General features: G+C 39.6%; 1 protein-coding gene across 5 annotated transcripts; it reads right to left on the bottom strand.

Moving 5' to 3' along the window:
• Window position 1: 1 nt before the first annotated feature.
• On the bottom strand, window positions 2-23,449 carry csf1b (colony stimulating factor 1b (macrophage)). Of its 5 annotated transcripts, none has more exons than XM_054746048.2 (9): window positions 23,253-23,449; window positions 16,739-16,858; window positions 16,601-16,663; window positions 16,351-16,521; window positions 16,056-16,257; window positions 15,828-15,964; window positions 2,362-2,405; window positions 2,242-2,276; window positions 2-2,018 (listed from the first exon to the last, which is right to left on the bottom strand). In XM_054746048.2, the coding sequence occupies exons 2-8, from the start codon at window positions 16,829-16,831 to the stop codon at window positions 2,243-2,245; spliced, it is 744 nt and encodes a 247-aa protein (XP_054602023.2). In that variant the 5' UTR covers window positions 16,832-16,858; window positions 23,253-23,449; the 3' UTR covers window positions 2-2,018; window position 2,242. The 5 variants fall into 5 exon arrangements, with proteins under 5 accessions (XP_054602023.2, XP_015823713.3, XP_015823714.3 ...); XM_015968227.3 differs by lacking the exon at window positions 23,253-23,449 and adding an exon at window positions 19,514-19,741; XM_015968228.3 differs by lacking the exon at window positions 23,253-23,449 and adding an exon at window positions 19,514-19,741 and having other exon boundaries at window positions 2-2,014.
• Window positions 23,450-24,225: the final 776 nt, after the last annotated feature.

Below are 24,225 nucleotides of genomic sequence, written 5' to 3'. Positions count from 1 at the left end.
ATGAATCTAAATCTTTTATTTACAAAGAAGTTTTCATTTAAAAGACATCGCACAATACAGAAGAACATAGAAATCACACAAACCAGATTCAACTCTCCCCTGTGCAGTTCTGTGGTGCTCCATTCATGGAAAATAAAGCCAGACGGGGTTCCGATGATGTTGTGCTGCAGATTAAAACCAATGGTGCTTTTTTGTGCTTATCCTTATATAAATTGTGCTTTTTCAGGAATGTGACTGAACATACTCAAACTTTGCCATTGCATGATTTTACCCCATCTCTTCCTCTTAAGTCCTGAATTTGATCATTTTCTTCCTAATAGTTAGAAATACAAAACACATAAGCATAAATAGAAATGACAAGATTTTGGCAAAAACTTTAAGGGGAACTAGGCAGTTTAGGTTTGTTTTTAGCACCCCCTAGTGTCCGTTTGTAGAACTGAAAGCAAAACTTATCTACTCGCTGTGCACTCGTCTTTTTAACACCTAAAGCTAACATCTGAAACATCTCCCAAGCCTTCGTTGGTGTCTACAGGAGGGGTTCATCACTAAATTAAACAAATCAGCTGTGTTTATGATCTATAACATGCAGGAAACGTGCTGGAAGCAGACTGCAGCACCAGGTATGTCAGCTCAGTTGTTTTAAGTCCCAACAGAGCAGCCAGTCTGAAGTAGCAAGTGGAAGATTCATGCCACAGGGGGCAAAAGAGGCTGGGAGGCCTTTCATTAACCCTGTAGAGTCATTTTAGCACATACTGGCTCAAGATAATGACTAAAAAATATGAAATATTTGCTAAGTAACCCTTTACATTTTTAGTGTTCACAAATTTGCAAGCTCCATTTAAACATTTCAAGAAGTTTTATGAAGTTTAAGATTTTTCTGTTAGCTGAAAATCTAAGTAACTTCTTTTATAATAAAGCCAAAACATGTGAGTGCATTAAGGATTCTTTTAACACATAATTATTAAGAGCAAATTGTCCGTTGCCCTCTCCTATCTCCTCATAGCTGCCTTCACTCCTCCCAATGAAGGCTCTAGAAATGTTGGTGGGATGATTTCCTTGTTTCGTAATGGCAATGACAATAACTGCTACAGTTTGTGAAATGAAAAGTGGAGGCTGTGGGGTGAGGCTGTGACACCCCCCCCCCCCCACACACACACACACACTTAAAACACAAGAGGCAAACACACATGCTATTAATCACATGTGAGAGTCTTTTCCTTTCTTCTCTCTCTCTCTTTCCCTGATCGAGTCCTTTGAAATCCGTACAAAGGTTTCATTTGATGGGAAAGCATCCAGCCTCTGTAACTCAGACATTATGCAATTCATTCTTATAAAACATTATCCCTGGGTTAACACGAGTGAGACTCATGACAGTAATGGAGGGCATTATCTTCTCTCTTCACAGTAATACCCTGTTATTGGGTGTTCCTGTATAATAATGATTAAACACCACGCACATATGTTAGTGAGCTGTGGGAACACATCCTTCTGTTGTGTGGCGCGTCCATGAATGCATCCCATGTTTAACACTCATAGTGACCGACGTCACCAAAAACCAAAAATAATGAATAAAACTGTAGATCGATGATGAGGAAAATCTGAATTTTCCCAGATAATATAAAGTTCTTAAATCCTTTATACATACTTTTCTGTTTGAATACAAACTTGGAACTGATTTATTTCTTATTGACATAGATACAATTTTATAATCAATGCAGTGGATGAGAAGAGTTTATATAATAAATAACTTATGGGAGCAAAATTAACAAACACTTGGTTAATTATTGACAAATAGAGACTACAGTAAAATATACTTTTAGTGAACCTGACATAATATCTTTAACAGAAATTGTGATTTGCACAGCATAAAAAGATAAAGATGAACCTTTTTCTCACACAAAGCATCGTTTCTGATTAAATATACAAGCTGGATATATTACACATATAAGGACGTGAAATGTTGTTTGTGATGGATGAATCGTTCTTGGAGCTTCTGCAGAGGCTTTAGTCCACACTGCCTGGATAGAGAGAGAGAGAGAGAGAGAGAGAGAGAGAGAGAGAGAGAGAGAGAGAGAGAGAGAGAGAGAGAGAGAGAGAGAGAGAGAGAGAGAGAGAGAGAGAGAGAGAGAGAGAGAGAGAGAGAGAGAGAATAAAGATGTCTGCAGATGGAATGTTTGACATTTTATCTCTCCCCCTCCTGAGAGTCATTCATATTTTGATGCAGAAAAGCGAGATACTCACGTTACTGAGGCTCCATCTCGACATGCTCTGGATCGCTTTAACACATCACACAAGTAGGCATTAACACAACTATCACAGGCACGAAGGAGGTTCTTGTTCAGTGATTCTGGATGTTCTCACCTTGAACTTGAGTGTGTTCTTGATTCCTGATGGTTGAAATTTTTCTGTTTTATGGAAGAAAATAGACTTGATGATTTGAAATCCAGATGAATGTGGTACAAATTAAATCTAAAACACAAACATGCATTTCTTGGAATGTTTTAAAGATGTGGAAAACTTGTTTAGTCAATACATTTGCAGTGGTCTGTAGTAGGAATGAATGCCTTGTAGGCAGTAATCAGGGCACAAAGAAACCCACAAACCCCTGGCTCAGCAGGTACAAGTCTGCAACATCAGCTGAGCTTCAATCGGCAGGTTTTGGAGTCTTTTGGGCCATTCCCATCTGTACCGGGTTGACCCGGGCCGGGTAGCGTAGGTTGTTTACATATCTGGGTGGCCTGGTATTTTTCCGGGCCAACCAAGGCTCATTCTCAGCCCTCTTCTCGAGGGGGTCTGCTTCAGGCCGACCAGGGCCAACACACCCACTGCTGACAGCAAATTCACACCTTCCATCAGAGCAAGCCTCTGATTGGTGGGTAGAATCAGCCCACATGGGCTTAAGACAAGGATGTGTGGAATCAACCGGGCCAGGCTGGGGCCGACTGGGGCTACCCGGCCCGGGCCGACCTGGTACAGATGGGAATGGCCCATTATTTCCTGATATGTGGACATCTCACCCTGGGTTGGATAACAGTAACGCGACATTACAACTGACTTGCATCACGGATGTTTTATGTTGACAAATCACACAAGTCTGCGGGGGCTTCTGTCGTGAGGTGGAGTTGCTAACGGTTGTTAAAATAACAATAGATTTTTTAATCAGAAGCTAATGCAGGATGTAGGTGTAGGAGACTAGGAAAACCCCACATGGACTGATTATAAACAGATAAAAACATTGAAAATGGTTTTTCAGTCAACCACACCATTACATTTTTAATCATATTTTGTAAAACTCCTAAAACATATTTATAAGGTAGATTGTGCCAAAGGAAGGCATTCAAAATGTTTTTCAAGGTGATTCTTCTTTTTGCGTGATTGGAATCTATTCTCTCTCTGCTTTGAGTCTTTTCTACACCACAGGCTCCACTCCACCCAACTGAGCGAATCACCATGATTTTCACATTTTTTAGTCATATCAGATTCACAGCAGATGAGCATCTGAGACAGAGGACACATTTTGAAGAGAACATCTCTGGGAATGTGATGTATTTTGTCTCACTCCTGTGAACAAAGCAAAGTTATATCCTGGTTCTCCAAGTAGTGGGTGGTGAGCCAAGGTGGACTACAAAACATATTCAGTTGAATTCCAGCCAAAATAAATCAACTTTTTGAAGTCAAACATGTTTTTAAATGGGTGTTGAGTCACAGCAAGGAACGTGGGAGATAGTTCGGATGAGGATCAAGGTCTTTTGCAAGAAAAATAGTTTTGGTTTGGGTTCTGTAGCTGCCAGCTGAGCAGCTGATGGCAATGACCCTTAATTGGCTCACAGAATGGATATAAGCCACACCCTTCCAGAGGAAATTGTTTGGGTTAATCTGTTTGTGGAGAAGTTAACACCGTTTGAAGTATTGAAATTAGGTCTTAAGCCGAAAGTCACCTCAGCTGCACATTGCCGACTGCATCCCCACGTAAGTTTTGCTGTATTGACACTTTTGTTTGGGTTATTAGTTTGACACTATAGTCATTGTTTGTTTTTCCTGTCCATCACCTAGTCAAATCTACAGATAAAGCAGCTTTGAGGAATTATTGTTTTGTTTAGCACCCTTGGCCAGCGGAGCAAGGTAAATGTGAGAATATAATCTATTTCTGTTATGACATTGAAGTTGTGTTCACCTTTTATTTATGCTTTGCACATCTCTACACAGTTTTCACGGTGCAACTCGGAGTGAAGTCCAAGGCATTTGGACCAGAGAAACAAATAAAAGTTTATGCACCAGTCGAGGCTCTCCGTTCATTTTCTTCATGGTGCCAGGGGCAGCTACAGGTTCCATAATAAAAAAAAAAGACAAAGACAAAGAACATATCTACAAACTAGACTAATCTGTCTCAGTTTATTCTGAAATTACAGAAAATGTCCTTAAATACTCTGACAATAAAACGTGTGACTTGTTTGTTCAGGAAGTTGCTGTGTGTGACGTGACTGGATTCACTCACATTATTTAAGAATAGTTGGTAATTATACGCGCCGATTCAAACTTCACAGCAGGACATCTCTACCAGAAATAAAACAGAACGTGGTTGTCCTCTTACTTCTGGAGCCGTTGTTTTTAGCTGCTTTGCTCTTCAGTAGCCAAACATTCTTAATGTGAGCACATATGATTTCAATCAAAGCTTATGAAGATTCAGTGCTCGAGCACCGCGACTTTGACAGCACAATTCACCCCCATAAAACCACAACAAGTCAACAAGAAGGATTCACAAGACAGGAAAATTTTAAATCTAACGATCGCCCACCTTTACATATCCGTAGATTTAGACTCATGATGTTTCTTTAAAAACAGACTTAAGATAAAGATGTAGCTAAGACTAATTTACAGCGTGGAAGTTTTAATATAATGTCATGTTTTTACACAGAATATTAACAGTTAGAACTATTCATGTTTTATAAAGTGTTAAATAAAATAAATGACTTATAAGAACCCAGAAGCCCACACAGCAGCTCATTTGATCTTGTTTTGTGTGGAATTTGGATTTTATAATCATAAACGGGTCACGAGTTATGGAATCTAATGATTTCAAATGTAAGAAAAAACATGAAGTTTCAACTTGACCATTTAATTGGTTAATAAATAATAACATTACTTGGAAAAAATGCTTCCAGTTATCAGGATTTTTCATCTTGATTTGAGGGTTAAAATGTGTGCTGCAGTTTAACAAAGCAAACTCTTTCTAGCTAATCTGTAACTATGTTTTTATACAAACCAGACCAGTCTGATTTTTATTACTCAAAAACACGGAGAGCCTGTTTGTATGAGAGTCATCCTGAAATCAAACTCAACATTATACCCCTCTTCTCATAATTACTAATTACTAGCTTTACCTTTCAGAATGTCATAATGATTTGAATTTAAAAAAAAGTTAACTTTAATACACTCAGCCTAAAAGTGACTGAAGGTCTGAGTGTGTCTTACACATCTGGTCCAAAATAACCTCAGATTGTTGTAATTAAAGAAATGCATTTCCTTTCCACTAGGAGGCACATTATCTATGTCAAATATTGAGCCTCCTTTGTCCCGTCTCATTCTTCCAATTGTGTCTAAAGGTTTAAAAAAACAACAACTATATTCTGTGAAGTGCAGACATATTCAGCTAAAACCACATAACAGTTTAATATTAGATGATAAACAATCAATAAGGGGTCAGGTTGGCCCACAACTTCCATTTTTATAATAACAGGACAAATTAATTCCAGTTGTAGGACGGAACAACATCATGGTAAGATTATGCAGCTGTGTCACAGACCGTGTTTAACTGGCGCTGGCTTAATATCAGCATGGTGACAAACATATTTTATAAATGTTTGTGTCTCTGGAGGGAGGAAGTTAGATGTGATGAAAGTTGTTAAGGACAGGATTCGAGGACGATTTTGGAACTGAGGTCTGCACCAACAGAACATTTGTTAGAGAAAAAACACACAAACATGATATGGTGAGGAGTTGAGTTGGGTAACAATCACAAATGTGTAACGTATGCTAAAAGTGTGTGTGTGTGTGTGTGTGTGTGTGTGCTCTACAGTGGGCACGTCTGACGATGTGAAATTGAAACAAGGAAATGGAGGAAATTTGATTGTTACCAAACTTTGTAAACATCAGGTGTCAGATTTGGGGGAAATACAAAATAAATAAATAAATGATAGATCTGCGAAACTTGACCAGTCAGGATGACTTGGTGACTGTTTGATAGATAAATGGTGCATAAATACATAAATAAACACAATAATAGGATCTTTTGATTATCTATTACATCATTTATCTGCTATTGTCAGTGTAACCAATTGTTATGGCTGGGGCCATTTATGTTTTTAATTCATTTCTTACTCCTCTGTTTTTATCCCTCTTGTGTGAGAGGAGCTGTTTTGCAGCACCTGGCTTCTCCCACACCTGTCCAGTCCCACACTGAAGTCCCAGCTGGTGGCAATGACCATCAGCAGCTGAATGAGGACTCACTGCATAAAAGCCACCCAGCCCTCATCATCAGGGAGCAACAGGCTGGACATGTGGTCTCTGTCCTGTTGGCTCCTTGGCGTGCTTTCGTTTTAATCTCTTTTAGCTAATTTGTGTTTTTTATGTGCAGGGGTTTTCCTGGTTTGAACATTAATGTTCTTGTGTGTGCAGGGGGTTCCCTGATATGAACATTAATTTGGTGTGCAGGGTTTTCCTTGATTCGTAGTTATATTGGCTAAGTAGAATTTATTTAGTTTTACCATTTTAGTTGCTGCCGATTAGTCCAGTTGTGTTTATTAATTTTCTGTGGGGTAAATAAATTTAAGTTAACTTTTAAACACCAGAGCATGTGTCTTCCTTGTTACCCCAGGTCCCCTAGACAGCCTGGAGCGTAACAAATGGGGGCTCGTCTGGGATATTTAGATCTCTAATTTTTCCTGGACACGTGCTCTTCCTCTGGTGTTTATTTTTTGGAGTTTATTAATTTATTTATTTCAGAAAAGTTCAGACGCTCCATCCCATGTGCTCATTGGTGCGTGTTGTGGGTGTAGACTGTGGGAGGTGACACATCATCTCTGGATTTGAAGATGGCTCAAACGGACCAAATTTTCTGTAGGGGGAGAAGACCAAGCTTTGCTCTCACTGCTTTGAGGTGCTGTGGATCCAGAAGCCTAGATGTGTCACCCTCATGTGTCAGTTTTTTGTAAGTACTCTGAAGGGAAAATTGTGCATTTGTCAAACATAACTGCAGTCAATATTTTTTTATGAATTTGATCAACAGTATTCCTGTGTCACATTGTGGTATCGAGGAGTTGGACCCAATGTGCAGACACCCAGAACGACACGTGACTGGAGAGGATATAAAAGAAAACCTTCTTTATTAAGAATGACCTAGCCAAAAATCCTAGAGACCTAAGAGGGCATGAAGCCAAAACCTAGAGACCTAAGAGGGGGGGAGAACAAACAACGCTGACAAGGACAATGGACCAACAACACATTGAGATGCAGACAGGGTTTTATTCACAGGGGCAGGATGATTGGGAGATGAGCTGCAGGTGCGTGGGGAGATAGAAACCTGGTGAAATCAATTTACTAATCAGGGAGAGGAATCTAAGCTGAGGAGGGGAAATAAAACATGACCTATATACATAGGACCAAACCTAAAGACTAGAAGAACAAGACAGATAACTAAATGTCACGAACTCCTCCAGCTGACTGCATTCCATTCATTCCTGCCACCAACGTGGCGACTGACGTCATCACGCCGGCACTACTTAAGGAAGTGCCGGCGTTTCATTCATTGCTCAGTCATCGTTTCTCACCAGACTTTGTATCGAGTCTCCAGGCTTACCAGCCCTCAAAACACTCAAACAACACCTACAGGAGATAACCACGCCGGCTATCTCCGTCTCTCCGCGTCTGGGCAACAGAACTCTCAGTCACGCTTCAGATCTGCCAACGAACCTGACACTAAAGATCTAAGGAGAAAAGGAGAACTAATAAACCAGTGGGGAAGGACCAAGGAAGGAACCTAGAAGAAAATCTGAACCTATGAAAAGTACAGGGGAAAAACTAGCTAGATAATATAAATACAAAGAAAACTAAAGAATAAGTGAACCTGGGAAACCTGGTGGGAGCTGGAGACAAGAAGGGGCACGGGAAGCTTAGGTACACATGAGGGGGATCCTAGAAGGACACCTGGAGAGGTTGGAGACCTAAAGGGGCACAGAAACCTAAGGGGAGACCCTGGAATGGGCTGGGGAACACAAGGAGGCACATAAGGGGAACCTAGAGGGGGGCTGGAGAACACATGAGGGGGACGCAGACCATGACATCCTGATGTTTGAAGTGTTTAATCAGGGTTTGATTAACTCAATTTATAGTGAGTTAAACTTCAATTTATTATCTAGTTCATGGAATTTATTAATAACAAAAATAAGAATGATGCTAAAAGTGTGTGTGTGTGCGTGTGTGTGTGTGTGTGTGTGTGTGTGTGTGTGTGTGTGTGTGTGTGTGTGTGTGTGTGTGTGTGTGTGTGTGTGCCAATACAAATTCTGAGAAATAAAATTATTTCTGGACCAACAGTCCTGTGCACTACGTGTGTATCTTGTGATTTCTGAGTTGATTACAGAGCAATACAAGTCCAGAAACTACGTTGGTGATGATCTTGCACTGATGGTGAACAATCTAATCTGAAGAGCTTTTCACAAGAGGTCAATCTGGGTAAATGCCAAACTGGATAATAAAGAAGTCAAGTGGTTCATCACAACTGATTTCCTTGTCATTTGATTATCGCTGTGATTCAATTACATTTTTAAGATATTTCCGATATTTGAAGAATGTTTTAAGACCTCTTAAGGGTTTGCAGGATGTCCGACAACTGCTGAGGACTCATTTCAGATCAGACCTCCATCTTCACAGAATAAAGCATCTGGGACAACAGAGGTTAATCTGAGTGCAGACTTTGACACAAAGCTGCACACCAACAACCAACCAGCTGCACTGATCTACTTTATCTGACAGACACTAAAAGGAAGGAACAAATAAAGAAATCTATATAAAAAGAAAAACTTACAGGTTTTTTAATGTTTAAAAAAAATAAAAGCCTCATTGAGGTGTGACATAAGCTCTGAAGCTGGATCAGTCTTTGATTTTCTGCTCTCAGTTGGGTCGAGGTCAGAACTCATTTGTCTCCTTCCACAGTCTCCAACTCCTCCTGGGGAATACGGAGGTGCTGCAGGTTCTCAGGACCATAGGTCAGAGATGGAACATGAAGGTGTAAACTGATGGCTCACGTCTTTCTCCATCTCTTCAAACCAGAGCAGTACTCTCATTCAGCCATCCCTTCCTTCCTCCTGCTGTCCCTCGCATCAAACGCCTCCACTCAATAGACTCAACAGACTCCAGCTCACTCTAGAAACAAGCTTAAATCCATCGTGTATCACTGCACCCTCACAAAATCCTTCTAGAAGCATGGTTTTAATCTGTATCCAGGTGTTATTTAGTGATATTTAGACATCAAACAGTTTATCATACTGAGAGTTGGCAAAAACAAATAGCCTGACAATTTTATTGAGGGACAGCGTAGGCCTTCATTTTAGTGCTTGGAAAGAAGTAAAGGAAATCCAAACCAATTACTCGCTGATAAAGTCTCTTGTGTGTGAGACTGTGAGAGATTCTATCATTTTTGGATTTGTGACATGAAAAATAGAGATTATGCAGCTGGGTTTGAATCTCAAAGCTTTTTTACTGATTAAATGAGACGAATAAAACAAATTAGACACAATTTACTATTCAAGGAAACAATCCGGTGCTCATTTCAATGATACCAAGAAATGCAGGACAATGAGGCCACTGTACGGAGTGTGTTATGTTACTGCGTCTACACATCAGAAACAACTAAAATCGTCTTGTGCTGTCTGATGCGAGTACCTGGCAGGCTACAGCTCAATAAATAGAGAAACCAAAACCTCACCTGGACAGGATATTTCTATTCTTTCTCGTATGAATGAATCTACAGCAGCTTTTGAGCTGATTAACTGTTTCTAGACACACCAAGGTTCACTCCTGTCAATGCACAGTGCTGCCATGAGCAAAGCTCATATTCTCCAGGAAGACTAAACCATACAGGTTATGTGATTCAGCTCATTGCCAAAGTATTCCCAGGCTCACTTCACGACCATAAAAGCATGACTGAGCTTCTTAAACAAAACCATTTGTTTTCATTCTTACACCAGTTGTGTGAAGCTGGTGGGAAGCTTTGGTGATGCAGGCAAAAATAAAATACTCCCACTATATTTATAACACATGTACTTGACTCCTAACTTTACACAGTTAAAACAAAACTGAAATAATATCCGTTTATAGTAATACTCATGATGTAAGCAGACAGTGAAAGGGGTTTTCTTGCTGTTTAGCGATCAATGATGACAACAGATGTTTTAGCTCAAAAGTTTTGCTGAGGACTGCTGATTCTTGTCTCATAATTCAAAAGAGGCACCATGCAGCTCAGGCACACATTTAACCCTCTCAGGCTCAAAATAAGTTTTTAATAAAAGGATGAACAACTAAGTCCTTCAGGGGTACTTATGAGGTAAAAAATGCTCGTGAAATACGTATGTGGAGCAACCAGGTAGGTAGGTTTTAACTTTTGGAAATCTGCAACGTCCTGACTCCAGAGGGTTAATCTGAAAGCGTAGATTTCCCCCCGGTCCTTCCTCATCACTAAATTTTGTTTTTGTGAAGTGCTGCGTGATTTTATCTTGAGAGGCTCTATAGAAATGATCGTTTTCTTTCTTTAAATGAAACAAGTCAGCTGTGTTCATGATCTAAAACATGCAGGAACCGTGCTGGAAGCAGACTGCAGTGCCAGGCATGTAAGCAGCTGACCAACAGACCGGACAGGCACTCTGAAGATGCACATGCAATATTCTGGCCACATAGGGAAGTTGGGGTCTGAGTGACAATTTATTAAAGGTGCATTATGTAGAAATGAAGTAAATATAATAATCCTGTGGAAACAGTTGGTTACTGCATCCTCTTTAAACAGCTTTTTGCTGGCCATCGTCAAATTACAATAGTCAGCGCTGCAGCATTAGCTCGCAGGAGACACAGCAACCCCACGCTCACTGATGATAAACAGTAGTTACGTCACTCCTTCCTTTGTTTTGGAGGGAGACAAACTGACAATCCCTTCAGCCAGCTGGATATGAAATATGTTTCTGTATAACCCTTCTTCAAAAATGACAAACAGATTATTATGGGATTTTCTTACTGTAAAAGTCTTACTATATTCTTACATACTGCACCTCTAACCCTGTAAATGGTAATTTTAGCACATACTGGCTCAAGAAAAAAAAAAAATTGAAACGGTTGCAAAGTTTTTCTTTAATACACGGCATTTATATCAACACATATTTTGTAAGTACTCTGAAGGTAAAATTGTGCATTTGTCAAACATACCTGCAGTCAATATTTTTTATGAATTGATCAACAATATTCCTGATGGTTGAAGTGTTTAATCAGGGTTTGATTAACTCAATCTATAGTGAGTTAAACTTCATTGTATTATAATCTAGTTCATGGAATTTAATAATAATAACAAAAATAAGAATGATGCTAAAAACAAGTGTGTGTGTTTGTGTGTATGCCAATACAAATTCTGAGAAATAAAATTATTTCTGGACCAACAGTCCTGTGCACTACGTGTGTATCTTGTGATTTCTGAGTTGATTACAGAGCAATACAAGTCCAGAAGCTACGTTGGTGATGATCTTGTACTGATGGTGAATAATCTAATCTGAAGAGCTTGTCAAAAGAGGTCAATCTGGGTAAATGTCAAACTGGATAATAAAAAAGTGAAATGGTTCATTACAACTGATTTCCTTGTCATTTGATTATTGTTGTGATTCAATTACATTTAAGATATTTCTGATATTTGAAGAATGTTTTAAGACCTCTTAAGGGTTTGCAGGATGTCCCACAACTGCTGAGGACTCATTTCAGATCAGACCTCTATCTTCACAGAATAAAGCATCTGGGACAACAGAGGTTAATCTGAGTGCAGACTTTGACACAAAGCTGCACACCAACAACCAACCTGCTGCACTGATCTACTTTATCTGACAGACACTAAAAGGAAGGAACAAATAAAGAAATCTATAAAAAAAAATCACGTTTTTGAATATATATATATATATATATATATATATATATATATATTTTTTTTTTAAAGAAAAGCCTCGCTGAGGTGTGTCATAAGCTCTGAAGCTGGATCACTCTTCGATTTTCTACCCTCAAATGGGTCACATGTGCAGGAGGTCAGAACTCATTTGTCTCCTTCCACAGTCTCCAACTCCTCTTGGGGAATATCCTAACCCTAACCCAAACCCAAAAATAAAATATTCCCATGATATTTATAACACATGCACTTGACTCCTAACTTAACACAGTTTAAACAAAACTGAAATAATATCCGTTTATACTAATAATCATGACGTAAGATGACAGTGAATGGGGTTTTCTTGCTGTTTAGCGATCAGTGATGACAACAGATGTTTTAGCTCAAATGTTTTGCTGAGGACTGCTGATTCTTGTCTCACAATTCAAAAGAGGCACCATGCAGCTCAGGCACACATTTAAGCGTGCTTGAGTCTGGATCTAAAGTTAAAAGCATGATGCTCCACACACGGAACGAGCAAACCTCACAGCTGGTGTAAAGGTGGAGTGGCTGATCTTTCTGTTTTTGGGGAGATGCTTCATTACTGAGATATGCTCCTGCCTCTGCTGCTCACTATCATTTCTCATAGGCTTGTGTCCCAAATGTAAAAATAACCGGATGTTTGATCTGAAACTGTTTTCTCTGTGAAATTAAATCACATCAAAGTGTCCCAGCTGATCTGAGCTCACTCAGGATAAACAAAACATTAACTAATCATACAAATGATTAAAAGACGAGACGACTTCAGCTTTAAGAAACAAAATGTACATCTGACTGGATTGATGAGACAACAGCTGGTTGCTGGAACATCTGCTCTGAGGGGGAGTTATGTTCTCATAAAATAATGCAATTCACAGATTTTTCCACAGAAGGTCAAAGACTACTTTAAAAACTTACATTTTAGCAGAAAATAATATTGAATCTGCAGCACTTCTGTTTTTCATTATTTATTAGTACTATATATATATATATATATATATATATATATATATAAATAAATGTGTTTAAAATTGTATTATTATTTATTTTTTTGATGAGTTTAAAAGTTGAACAGTCTTCGTTGATTCCAAAATTGAAGGAATTAAATTTTCCACGTTACATTTCCCTAGCAGATCTGTCTTTTGTCTGGTCAGAATTTCTCTAAACTGAGGCCAGTCAAGTCATTTTCTACAACAGGTAAGAAATTAATTCACCTTTTTTCAGAAACCCGCTTCAAAGCCCTTTTCCATACGAAGGACAAGGGAACTTCACTTGGGCTTTGGCTCCTGAAGACATGTCTTCTCTAATCTAATAAACATTCCCAATTCAAATGAGGTACTGAGTGCAGCAGGTTTCCAGTAGTTGAATATGATGCTTTGTCAAAACTGATAGTCTTTAAAACTCTCTTTACATTTTAGTTGTACCAAGTTGGTGAGAAAAAAAGATAAATAATCAGGTTCAAACAGTTTCGTTGTTCAGTTTTCAGCGGCAAACTCCATTTAAAACAGATCAGCTCACCTCTACATGTTACATTCAAGCGCTGACTTTTACAGACGTCTGACTTGGCATTTAAACATGATGGGTTGTATCTGATATAGAATTAAATCTATTTAATAATGCCCTATAAGCAAACTTCCATCCATCCATTTTCAGCCGCTTATGCAGAGTCGGGTCGTGGGGGCAGCAGCCTAAGCGGAGAGGCCCCGACTTCCCTCTCCCCAGCCACTTGGGCTAGCTCCTCAAGGGGAATCCTAAGGCGTTCCCTGGCCAGCCGAGAAACAGTCTCTCCAACGTGTCCTGGGTCTTCCTTTGGGCTTCCTCCCAGTTGGACGTGCCCAGAAAACCTCACTAGGGAGGCGTCCAGGAGGCCTCCTGACCAGAAGCCCGAGCCACCTCAGCAGGTCTACTCTGAGCCCCTCTCGGATGACTGAGCTTCTCACACTATCTCTAAGGGAGAGCCCAGGCACCCTGCAGAGAAAACTCATTTTAGCCGCTTGTATCCATGATCTCATCCTTTCAGTCACTACCTAAAGCTCGTGATTTTAGATGAGAGAATGAGAGCTTTGCCTTCTGGCTCAGCTCTCTTCACCACGACAGACCGGTCCAACGCCCGCATCACTTCAGACGTTTTAGACGTAGTAAATTAAGCTTCGCAGACATCCATGAGGTCAGGAAAGAGAGCTGATGGGCTGCATCTGATCAGAATTAAATCTATTTTAATAGAGACCTATTAAACTTATCAGACCTCCAGCTCCATCAGGATCAGAATGTTCTGATCCAGTAACAATAGAATGTTATTTTTGCAACAGCTTTGTCTGCTGACAGCATCATTGTCAAGTCTTAATCACAATAAAATTGACTGTTTACACTTTAAACGTCTTAATAAATGGTTATTGTGTGGAATTTGAGGGAGGACATGTTGCGAAATCTATTTAATGATGTGCAAGTTTACATAACAGAGCTTGTCTTCTATTTATGAAGCTTTATTTGTTTTGATAACTTTAAATAAGTTCAAAATAAAAAGAGCGGGCTCATCAGAAGTCAGAATAGTCATTTTAAAAGGCGGAACATCCATCTTTTATCAACACTTTTCTGTTTTGAATAAACTTCTTTGATGCTAACCTAAAGTAGCACAGGAGCGGCAGAGATCCACGTCACAAAGTAAGAGTAATAAAGTAAAAGTAATAAAGTGTAATAATGAAGGTTTCATTTCTTTAGATAAGATGTTGTCATGTCATAGATATGACTAGTGTTGTCTTCTCAATAAACCAGAATAATAACTCACGGCCACATGAACGTTAGTAATTGTGGGCACTAATTGTGGGCACTGATGTTCTTGACTTCACTGATTAGTGTCACGAGCCTCTCTCAGATGAAACCACTGCTTTAATTCAAACACTACTTTTTAACAGAACAGTAGATAAGCAAAACTGCTCAAATGGACTTTTCAGCCATTTTCAGTCGTGTTCTTGTGTAAATAATTACTGTTGTGAAAAGCTTTAGCTGCAAACAGGATTTACCGAGCAAACCCACTGTCCCAAGTGGCAAAAAAATACATTTAATTTCTTGCTGGACTTGACCTCTGGATGCACTGGAAACACCACATTTTGTTGCTGCTGGTGAAATTTACACATGTGAAAAGCCAATAAGCATGTGCATATTTGATGGCAGCATTACTGAATTACTTTTATTCAGACCACTAAGATTTGTGGGAGCTTAGCTGCTTTAGGATGACAGCAAAGCGCTTAGGTCATGGTTCTAGCTGTTACCTCACACTGAGCTATCTAAAATGTAATTATGCATGACTTTTATACCAATAAACAATTCAAAATGATGGAACAATCTATTTCAGAAATGAGTAAAGGCATCAAAACATCCACTTTTTTCTGAAGTCTCTCTTCTTTTTTGCATGCAGTGATAAAAATTAGCTGCACATTTGTAATGGCCAGCCTCCATCTTGTTTTGTTTGGACCACCAAAGGAGAGCTGGCACAAGAAAAAGAGTTCCAGAGCAAAGCCACGCTGCCAATGTCTGCTTTTTTACAATATGACTGGAATGCAAGGATTAAAATTCTTTGGAGCAATTGCACTGTTTGCAGTTTTATGATGCATAAACGAGTTAGTACCTTGTGCATGACGAGACAGTAGAGAGTGAGTGTAATTAGCAGTCCTCCACAGACGGATGCAAGGATGAAGCCGAGCTTGTACGTGTCTCTGGTCGGTCTTCTCTGAGAGACCTTCTCTGAGTTCCTTTCATAGCTGTCTGAGGAAAAGTACACATGAGCTATGATCACAGTTTCCCCCAACATCTGCGTAATTCATCACACAACATTCCTAAAGATTGAATTTCACACCTGTAAAAAATTGTGCAGTAGACTCTGCGGGTGGCTCTGTGGTGGAGCCATAGATTTCTGAGTATTCGTGCTGGCATCTCCAGTCAACTGGTGAGTCTCTGGTTGTCACCAGCTCCCAATAAACTGACAGCACATCTGAAGCCTTCTGCAGAGCATTTAAAGGAGACCCGTGGTAGACTATTTCAAAACTCTCAGGCTTATCCTGTGACGGATTCAGAACAGCATTGTTTCAACATTCCTGAAAGACAAAAAAATTATGTATTTGAATAAACTGTTTCCAATAGTCAGAGTTCACCTCGATCTCTTCGTTGATCTGGGGCACGCATCTCTGAGAGTAAATGTTAAGGATGAGTGCTCTCAGCGACTGAACATAGCCATCGTTTATCGAGCCCCGTTTGTACTTGAAGTGGGTGGTGAGCAGCTCCAGTATCCAGGGTAGAGCAGCTTTCACAAAGCAACATTTGCTCTAACGGAAGAAACAAGAAGATGAGCAATTCTTGACTTTTCATGTCAAACCAGTCTGATTCAAGGTTTAGCGGCCTTACCAACATCCTCCGCTCTATGAACGTGTATGTTATCGAACATCCACTTCTCAACTGGTTATCCATCTGCAGAAGGAGCAGTAGGAATATCTCAAACACGGATCAGCAGACAGATCATTGTGATGTCAGTTTGACACCTACCAGCTGCCTGACTGTCAGCAGGTGCTCCCTTGTTATTGAGTGTCTGCATGGACCAGGGACCACAGCCATAGTCAGGGAGACGCTCAGGAACATAAGGACACACAGACACTTTACCTGCAACTGACACAATTCATTATCAGACCAGCTGTAGATAAATGGTCAATGGTCTACACTTGTATAGTGCTTAATCAAGTCCAAGGACTGCAAGGTCCTTTCCACTACAGTAAATGCATACACACACACACACACACACACACACACACACACACACACACACACACACACACACACACACACACACACACACACACACACACACACACACACACACACACACACACACACACACACACACACACACACACACACACACACACACACACACACACACACACACACGGTAAAAGTAGAACTATTTCCATTGCTTTATGTAGCGGACACACTTTACAGAGCTGGGATTCTCTAATTTCCCTCTGGGATTAATAAAGTGTTGGTTGATTGATTGATTTTAATTGACAACTGCAAATTAATTATGACCAATAAGGTGTGATGATTCCATATAAATATGAAATATCAATCTGATCTTGGAATGTTTAATCAGAAGATTATAGTTACTTTTACTTGTTAAGGGATCATAAACACACTTCGTATTAATTCAGACAGAGTCAGGTATATAGTTAAAAAGGAATTTTATTCTTTTCTAAACTAATGATTATGACAAGGTATGAATAATGAGATGTGATGGAGTGGATATGCGGTGATGGAATGTGATGTGAGGTGGTGTGATGTAAGTTAGATGTTTATCAGAATCTTTGTATCTGAAAGAAATTATGAAATCTGGGTGTAAAAGAATTTGTTGTCTGCTATAAACTAGAGGGTTGATAATTAAAACAGCACCAGACGCAATCTGTTGTGTCTAAAAACCCTGGCGGAGACTCCCAGCATATCCAGACTTCAAGGCACCTGGATTTCGTAGATGAAATTCCAATACGACCCTTCCAGTCTTGAGATATCTCCAGGCCACAACAGTAGCTGGAATGCTTGTTTGCGTCCAAAGTGGATGTGGCTCTTAGGGAGCCATCAGGCTGTGTCCGCTTGTAGCGTGAAAACAGGTTTTGACTGTATGTCAAAAGAGATGTCTCAAGGATGCTTGTTTCGAATTGGCCGGTTCGGAATTCCACTAGAAACTGAATAATTTAGGCAGTAATTCTTGTTTTATTAAACTACTTAGTAATGATTTATGGCATATTCTGGCAAATCAGAACGTGCCATGTCTGGAAGGCTTTACCAAAACGTCCCACAGAAAGCCACGCCTTCCTTCAGATACAAGATTCTTAACACTGTGAAGAATCTTATGAGAGGTGAATATTAACCTTAATTTGTATCTTATGGTAATGTGTATGAGTGTAGATAATGATTAACTTGTTAAATCAAACACATAGTGATCATAAGATCTGCAATGGATCATTTTAAGAGCAATATTCATTTCAACTTTATTGATTTAAGCACAGGTTATTCAAACATTTCATTTAAACATCTTGTTCATTCAACCATATGATTAATTAACGTATAAGCTGTAAAGCCTTGTAGGATTCGTGTAGATTCACTTTTATTCTGAGTGAGGAATCCAGCAGTCTGGGGCAGAGAGAAAAAGGCTTTTGCAGAAGACCTTGATAGTTTATTTATGTCTGTGTTGAAGAACATTAAGTGAGCAAAAGGTTGATTTCTGGGTTTGAATCCTTTAACGCTCTGGCTTGTATGAAAGGTTACCGTGTTAATTTGATGGTGAAAATTGACCCTTTTGATTCATTTCATTTACATGAGCAAGAACACAATGGTTTGGAGTAAAGTTTGAACCTAAATGTGCAGCATCATCAATGACCGCTGATGACCTCAAAGGAACCTCGGCTGATCTGAGATAAGCTTTGAATTATTTTCACGTTTTGCCCTGTGACACAGAAGTGACACAGAAGCTTGACTGGACGTGTCAACGTGCAGACTAACTTCTGATGCTTGCCACCGAGCACCTTTTATCAAGCGTAGGAATAAAATGGGCTCCAGATGGACCTGAGCTTAGGCTTAAAACATGGTGACAAGCACGTGTTCTTTACACTGCAGGAAAGAATCTCAAAACATGAAGGGATTTTTTTTGATTGATCATCCACAAGATTTATGCGATCTTGCATACACATTACTCTACTAAACCCACAAAACAGATGGAAGCTAAATGAAAAAACTGTATTTAAACAAACAGGATTTGTCTTCTGCTCAACCTCTGGCACTTATTGGGAATCAAAGGCGCTTTTTAGAAAGCTGAAAACCTAATAATGGTTTTGTCTTTTACTTTCTTGGCATCTTCACACATTTCACTGGATGGTTTTAAGTTCATGTAAAACACCTAAAAGAACTTGGCTGAGCAAGAAAGAAAGGACAGTCTGCTGTCTGCAAAGACTTAACTTTAAAACAAACTCAGAATAAAACTCTTTGGAATCTGAAACAGAGAAATTAAGCTTTTTCTTTTCCCCCACCCCTAAGAACAATAGGATTCACACTTGACTATGGCTGAAAGTAATGACGAATTAATGTAATCTAATAAAACTATTAAATGTGGAAAATCCAGACACATGATTTTATTTTCTACTCTTTTTTTTAAATATCTGCGTTAAAGCTATGAAGCTGCACGATGGCGCAAGAACATCTCAAATACACCCTCGTCTTGCACCAAACATAAGTGGGAGATTTATTTTTCCTCATTACTGAAAAAGTCTCACCTACCTTAGCTTTGCTCTGACTCAGGGTTGACACAGGGATGGTCATCTGGTACGTGTTTGACAATGGAAAACACCAAACTCCAGTGTCACACACATTGAAGCAGAGATCTTTCTCGTATATCCACTTCCACTCTACAGAAAGGACTTTAAGTAAATTTGACACTTCTTCATGTGGCGCTGCCCTTCAAAGCATTGCTTGATGTGCCCCTCCTTCCTTGAGTGAGTTCAAAATGAGACTGACTGTTTCAGCTGACAGACAACCCTCTTAAACACCTCCCACCTCTGCAAGTTTGACAAGGTAGAATATCCCAGCCCTCATAGGATGTGAGATGGTAAACTTGTGTTTTAGTCACTGATTATTTCCTATGATGTCCAATGAGATTATAAAAAAGAGAAATTGACACCAGAGCCTCTACAAGAGTTGCTGTGAACGTCAAGTGTACGTTAACATATGTTTTTGTTTTGGAAACTCAATCCCGTAAAACTACTTTAATAGAAGCTGGCCTAAGATTTCAGTTTCTCCCAAACCAGATTAGATTAAATGCTATAACAGTGTTATCGTATACAGAAGTCCACTTTGTGAGGAGATCTAAAGCACCACATCTAACTGAATTCACCTTAACCCTCTAAGGCTCTAAATAAGTGTTGATAAAAGGATGAACAACTAAGTCCTTCAGGGGTACTTCTGAGTTAAAAATGCTCATGAAATACGTATGTGGAGCAGGCACACAGATAGGGTGGGGGATTGGGGGGATCTGTCCCCCCCAGATTCAGATCGACTCCGATTCGCCCCCCCCCCCCCCCCCCAACTAAGGCCAGAAAGAAAACAAAATCGGAGGCAAAGCACTTGAAGCTCCTTTTTCCAATTACATTGAATGCAGCATGATGTAAACAAACACCGACTCCAGAGGCGCCAAAGTGGTTGCTGCTAGGATGCAGGATGAAGCGAAAAAGGCAAGCAACGATTACTGCGTATTTAAAAAGACCAGCAATGTAAGTAGGCGGGACCGATCTGTCTGTTTATGCATGTTGGGTCAGTGTTGGGACTTACTCGTTATAAGCGCCAAAGCCTCATTGCTGACTTTAACAAGTCTCATCTACAAATATGATCCCTCATGAAGTTACTACTTTATATCAGAAGATAGTGGAGATGTGGAACCTTCAGGCAGAGCAATGTTTTGGAGTTTTTAGAGCTTGAAAAACGTCTCCCGCCAAGAGGCTTCCAGTCGGGGAGAGGAGGAGATGCGTGCAGCATGAAGAGCGCAAATTTTAGATAAAACGTATAATTGCTAGCAGATCTGGTCTTTGTTGACTGATCACTTTGTCTGGTAATGACTGACTCCGATTATGAAGCAGAATATTGACTCTGATGAAGAAATTCACTCATCCAGCCGGGACGATTGATGCTGCTGCAGCATCAGACAGCTGGTACTGCACGAGAGGTGTGTGGAGTTTACAAGCTCCAAACGTTGGGTTTGATGTTTGTTTAACCTTCTTTGGGACGTGTTGGATGTAGAAATGATGGTAAAAACACCGCTAACGTAATAGACGTAGCGACAATGTAAAAAAAAAAATGTTAAAAGGGGCAGATGCCAATGCGTTATGTATGGAAGTCAAGTGTGCCACATAATCATATAAAAAGTAAAATATAAAATTCAAAAAGAGATTTATATATTTATATATAAATAAAAACTTTCCAAATATAATGAAAATTTCTAAATAACATAAAAATACGAAGGAACATCTGTTGGTCAGGCTGAAAAGTTTGGGAACCACTGCTCTAAGTGATAAGTGAATTTCGTTTTTTTAATGTATTTTATGTGCAGTTTTTTGGGGCTTTTATGTTTTCCGTAAAGATTGGTATGCTGAAAATCATTTAATGTTTTGCATAAAGCATGAGGTTTTGATTAGTAATTGATTGGAAGAATGACAAATGACTGAATTAAATAGTGGAGCGCCTCTGACAGTGCGCCCCAGGGCAGCTGTGGCTACATTGTAGCTCATCACCATCAGTGTGTGAATGTGTGTGTGATTGTATGAATGATACACTGTAGTGTAAAGCGCTTTGGAGTCCTTACTCTGAGAGGCACTATACAGGTGTGGATCATTTATTATTCATGGTGTTGATCAGGCAGAGCTTTGCTGCCAGCGTTCCACTGCTTAATGGCTTCAAACATGTATATAAAAGTGTTAGTTTTTATTTAAACCATTGGATGAAATTACACAAACTTACTGAGCTCTAGTTAAGGCGCTTGCAATAGTTTGTGTATGTGTACGTGTGTGTATGTGTTTGGGGGAGGGTACACTGGAACTTTGTCCCCCCACCCCCCCCTCCCCCACCCAATTTGAAAATCCTATCTGCACGCCTGATGTGGAGTAACCAGGTAGGTAGGTTTTAACAGTGCAAATCTGCAACGCCTGCCTCCAGAGGGTTAAGCTACATAGAGCTGCAAACTGTTTGATCATCAGATTTTACTGAAAGCTCAAGTCTATTGGGCTCTGTAGCTAGCTCTTCACCCAAAAGTCACATCACAACTTCATCTAACCTCTGACCAGAATCTGATTTCTACATCTTTAGACAAAATGCAAATGACGTTGTCTTTTGCTCTTGAGATGAAAAATAACAAATACTTCTTGTCTTTTCAGACCTTCTCCTGTTTGTGTCATTTTAAGCATTTAGGAAAGATTTGTCCAACAGGCTGCATGGTGGTGCAGTTGGTAGGGCTGTTGCCTCGCAGACAGAAGGTAGATGGTTTGAATCCTGTCTTTATGTGTGGAGGTTGTTCTCGTCAGTGTGTGTGTTTTCTCCAGGATCTCCAGCTTCCTTCCACTGACCAAAATATGGAGCTGTATTTAAAATTTATGGATCAGGGAACAAAACACCCCTCTGGTCTGTTTGGGAAGGAAATGCTAATTGAATCAGGGCTAATATTTAACAATAATTTTATATATTAGAGAAAACTTTGTTTAGAAAGCTTTAATTTAATCCATATTTTATTGAAATTTCAGTTTATAATCTGTATAAGTTGAAAATCCAGAGGAAACGGATATCTCTTGTACTCACAAATACTACTTGCACATTAATGGGCTGTAATGAGCTCAGAGGTCTGCAACCTGCTGCCTAGGGGTCACATGAGGCCCTTCGGTCCTAGACAGATGCGCTTTGTGAATAAAAGGAACACAGAGCCCAAATATAAGTTAGTTTCAGCAGTTCTTCTGTGCATCTATGCACAAAAATAAGCTGTTTTCTGATGGCAATTAGAACTAAAACTAAATATATGAAAGTTATTGATTGTTTCTTGGATGTTTCTTGGATTGTTCTCAAGGATGAAAAAATGTTTTATTTCAAAGTTGTAAACCTTTTCATTTTGAACAAATAAAGAACAGTTTTATTGTTATATTTCAAAATCTCATCAAGCAGGATCAAAAATGTATTTTTTTGTTTGTTTGTTTGTTTTTCTCCTAATGTTTAAATAAAATAAACAAAAAGCCACACGTGTCATCATAACAGCTCTTGGGATTGTGGACCTCTGGAAACATTTCTAGACGTCTTCAATGAAAATGTTACACGGTCCGTCTAGCTGTGATCAACATGAAGATGATCCACTCTCCACAGACCTCACACAGATGTCACAGAGAAGATTATTTACAGGTTTTCTATATGAAGTTGCATCATATAACATCTAAAGTTCAGGATGACCTTCTGGTCTAAGCAGCAAACAAAACAAGTGTATCTTACTCACCTAGCCATCCTTTATGTTGGAATACAATCTCGCACCATTTGAAAGACAGATTTTCCTGCCTGGAATGGCCTCATCCCATGATTCAAGTATTTGACATTTCTTCATGTTAAATTTGTGAAAATTAACAGGGTGTCATGATTCATGCTCCTGGAATGTTGCCATGTCTCACTGCATGCACCTGATGACCCACCAATGCTCACCTGGGCCTGTTTGATTATTTCCACCTGTGTTCCCCATAATTTAGGCTCCCTGCAGACAGAGTTGCAGTGCCAGAACATCACAAGTTTTATGGAGACCAGAAGAGACATTCTCCAGCCAGGTTAACTCGACTCGACTCAACTCAAGCCATGCCAGTCCTTCTTCCTGGGCTTCAACATTTCTGCTTAATGAATGAACTTGTGTTGTTTGTTTCCATCCAGCGTGTTGGATGAATACTTGGGTCCAAACCCCCCTCTGATCATTACACAGGATGGGTCTTTCTCTTTTCTTACCTCCACAACAAATTATTAAAAGAAAAAAGAAGCGACTTGAAGAACCAAATGAGTGTTGCACCATCGTTTCTGAATACTAAAACCTAGAGGCGATGATAATTTGGCTTCAGTGTCATTCCAGGGTAAACCTTTAACAGCTTATCCAGTGTTCTGGATGTTTGTCAATCACCTCAGCATATTCTGGAACCATCCACCAGAGGATGGATTTTATTTGTTTTTTGGCTTTGTCTATTTGTTTCAATTCATTTCAAGTTTATTTATGTAGCGCCATATCACGGCAAGAGTCGTCTCAAGGCACTTCACATAATAAACATTCCAATACAAGTCAGTTCATTAGGCCAATCAGAAAAAAGTTTCCTATATAAGGAACCCAGCAAAGTGCATCAAGTCACTCACTGGTGTCAGTGACTTTACAGCAATCCTCATACTAAGCAAGCATGCAGCGACAGTGGAGAGGAAAACTCTCTTTTAACAGGAAGAAA

Source organism: Nothobranchius furzeri, chromosome 15 (assembly GCF_043380555.1).
Source record: "Nothobranchius furzeri strain GRZ-AD chromosome 15, NfurGRZ-RIMD1, whole genome shotgun sequence".
NCBI classification, from domain to species: Eukaryota; Metazoa; Chordata; class Actinopteri; order Cyprinodontiformes; family Nothobranchiidae; genus Nothobranchius; species Nothobranchius furzeri.
Note: the sequence above shows the minus strand (reverse complement) of the source record. Positions and strands in the feature narration are given on the sequence as shown.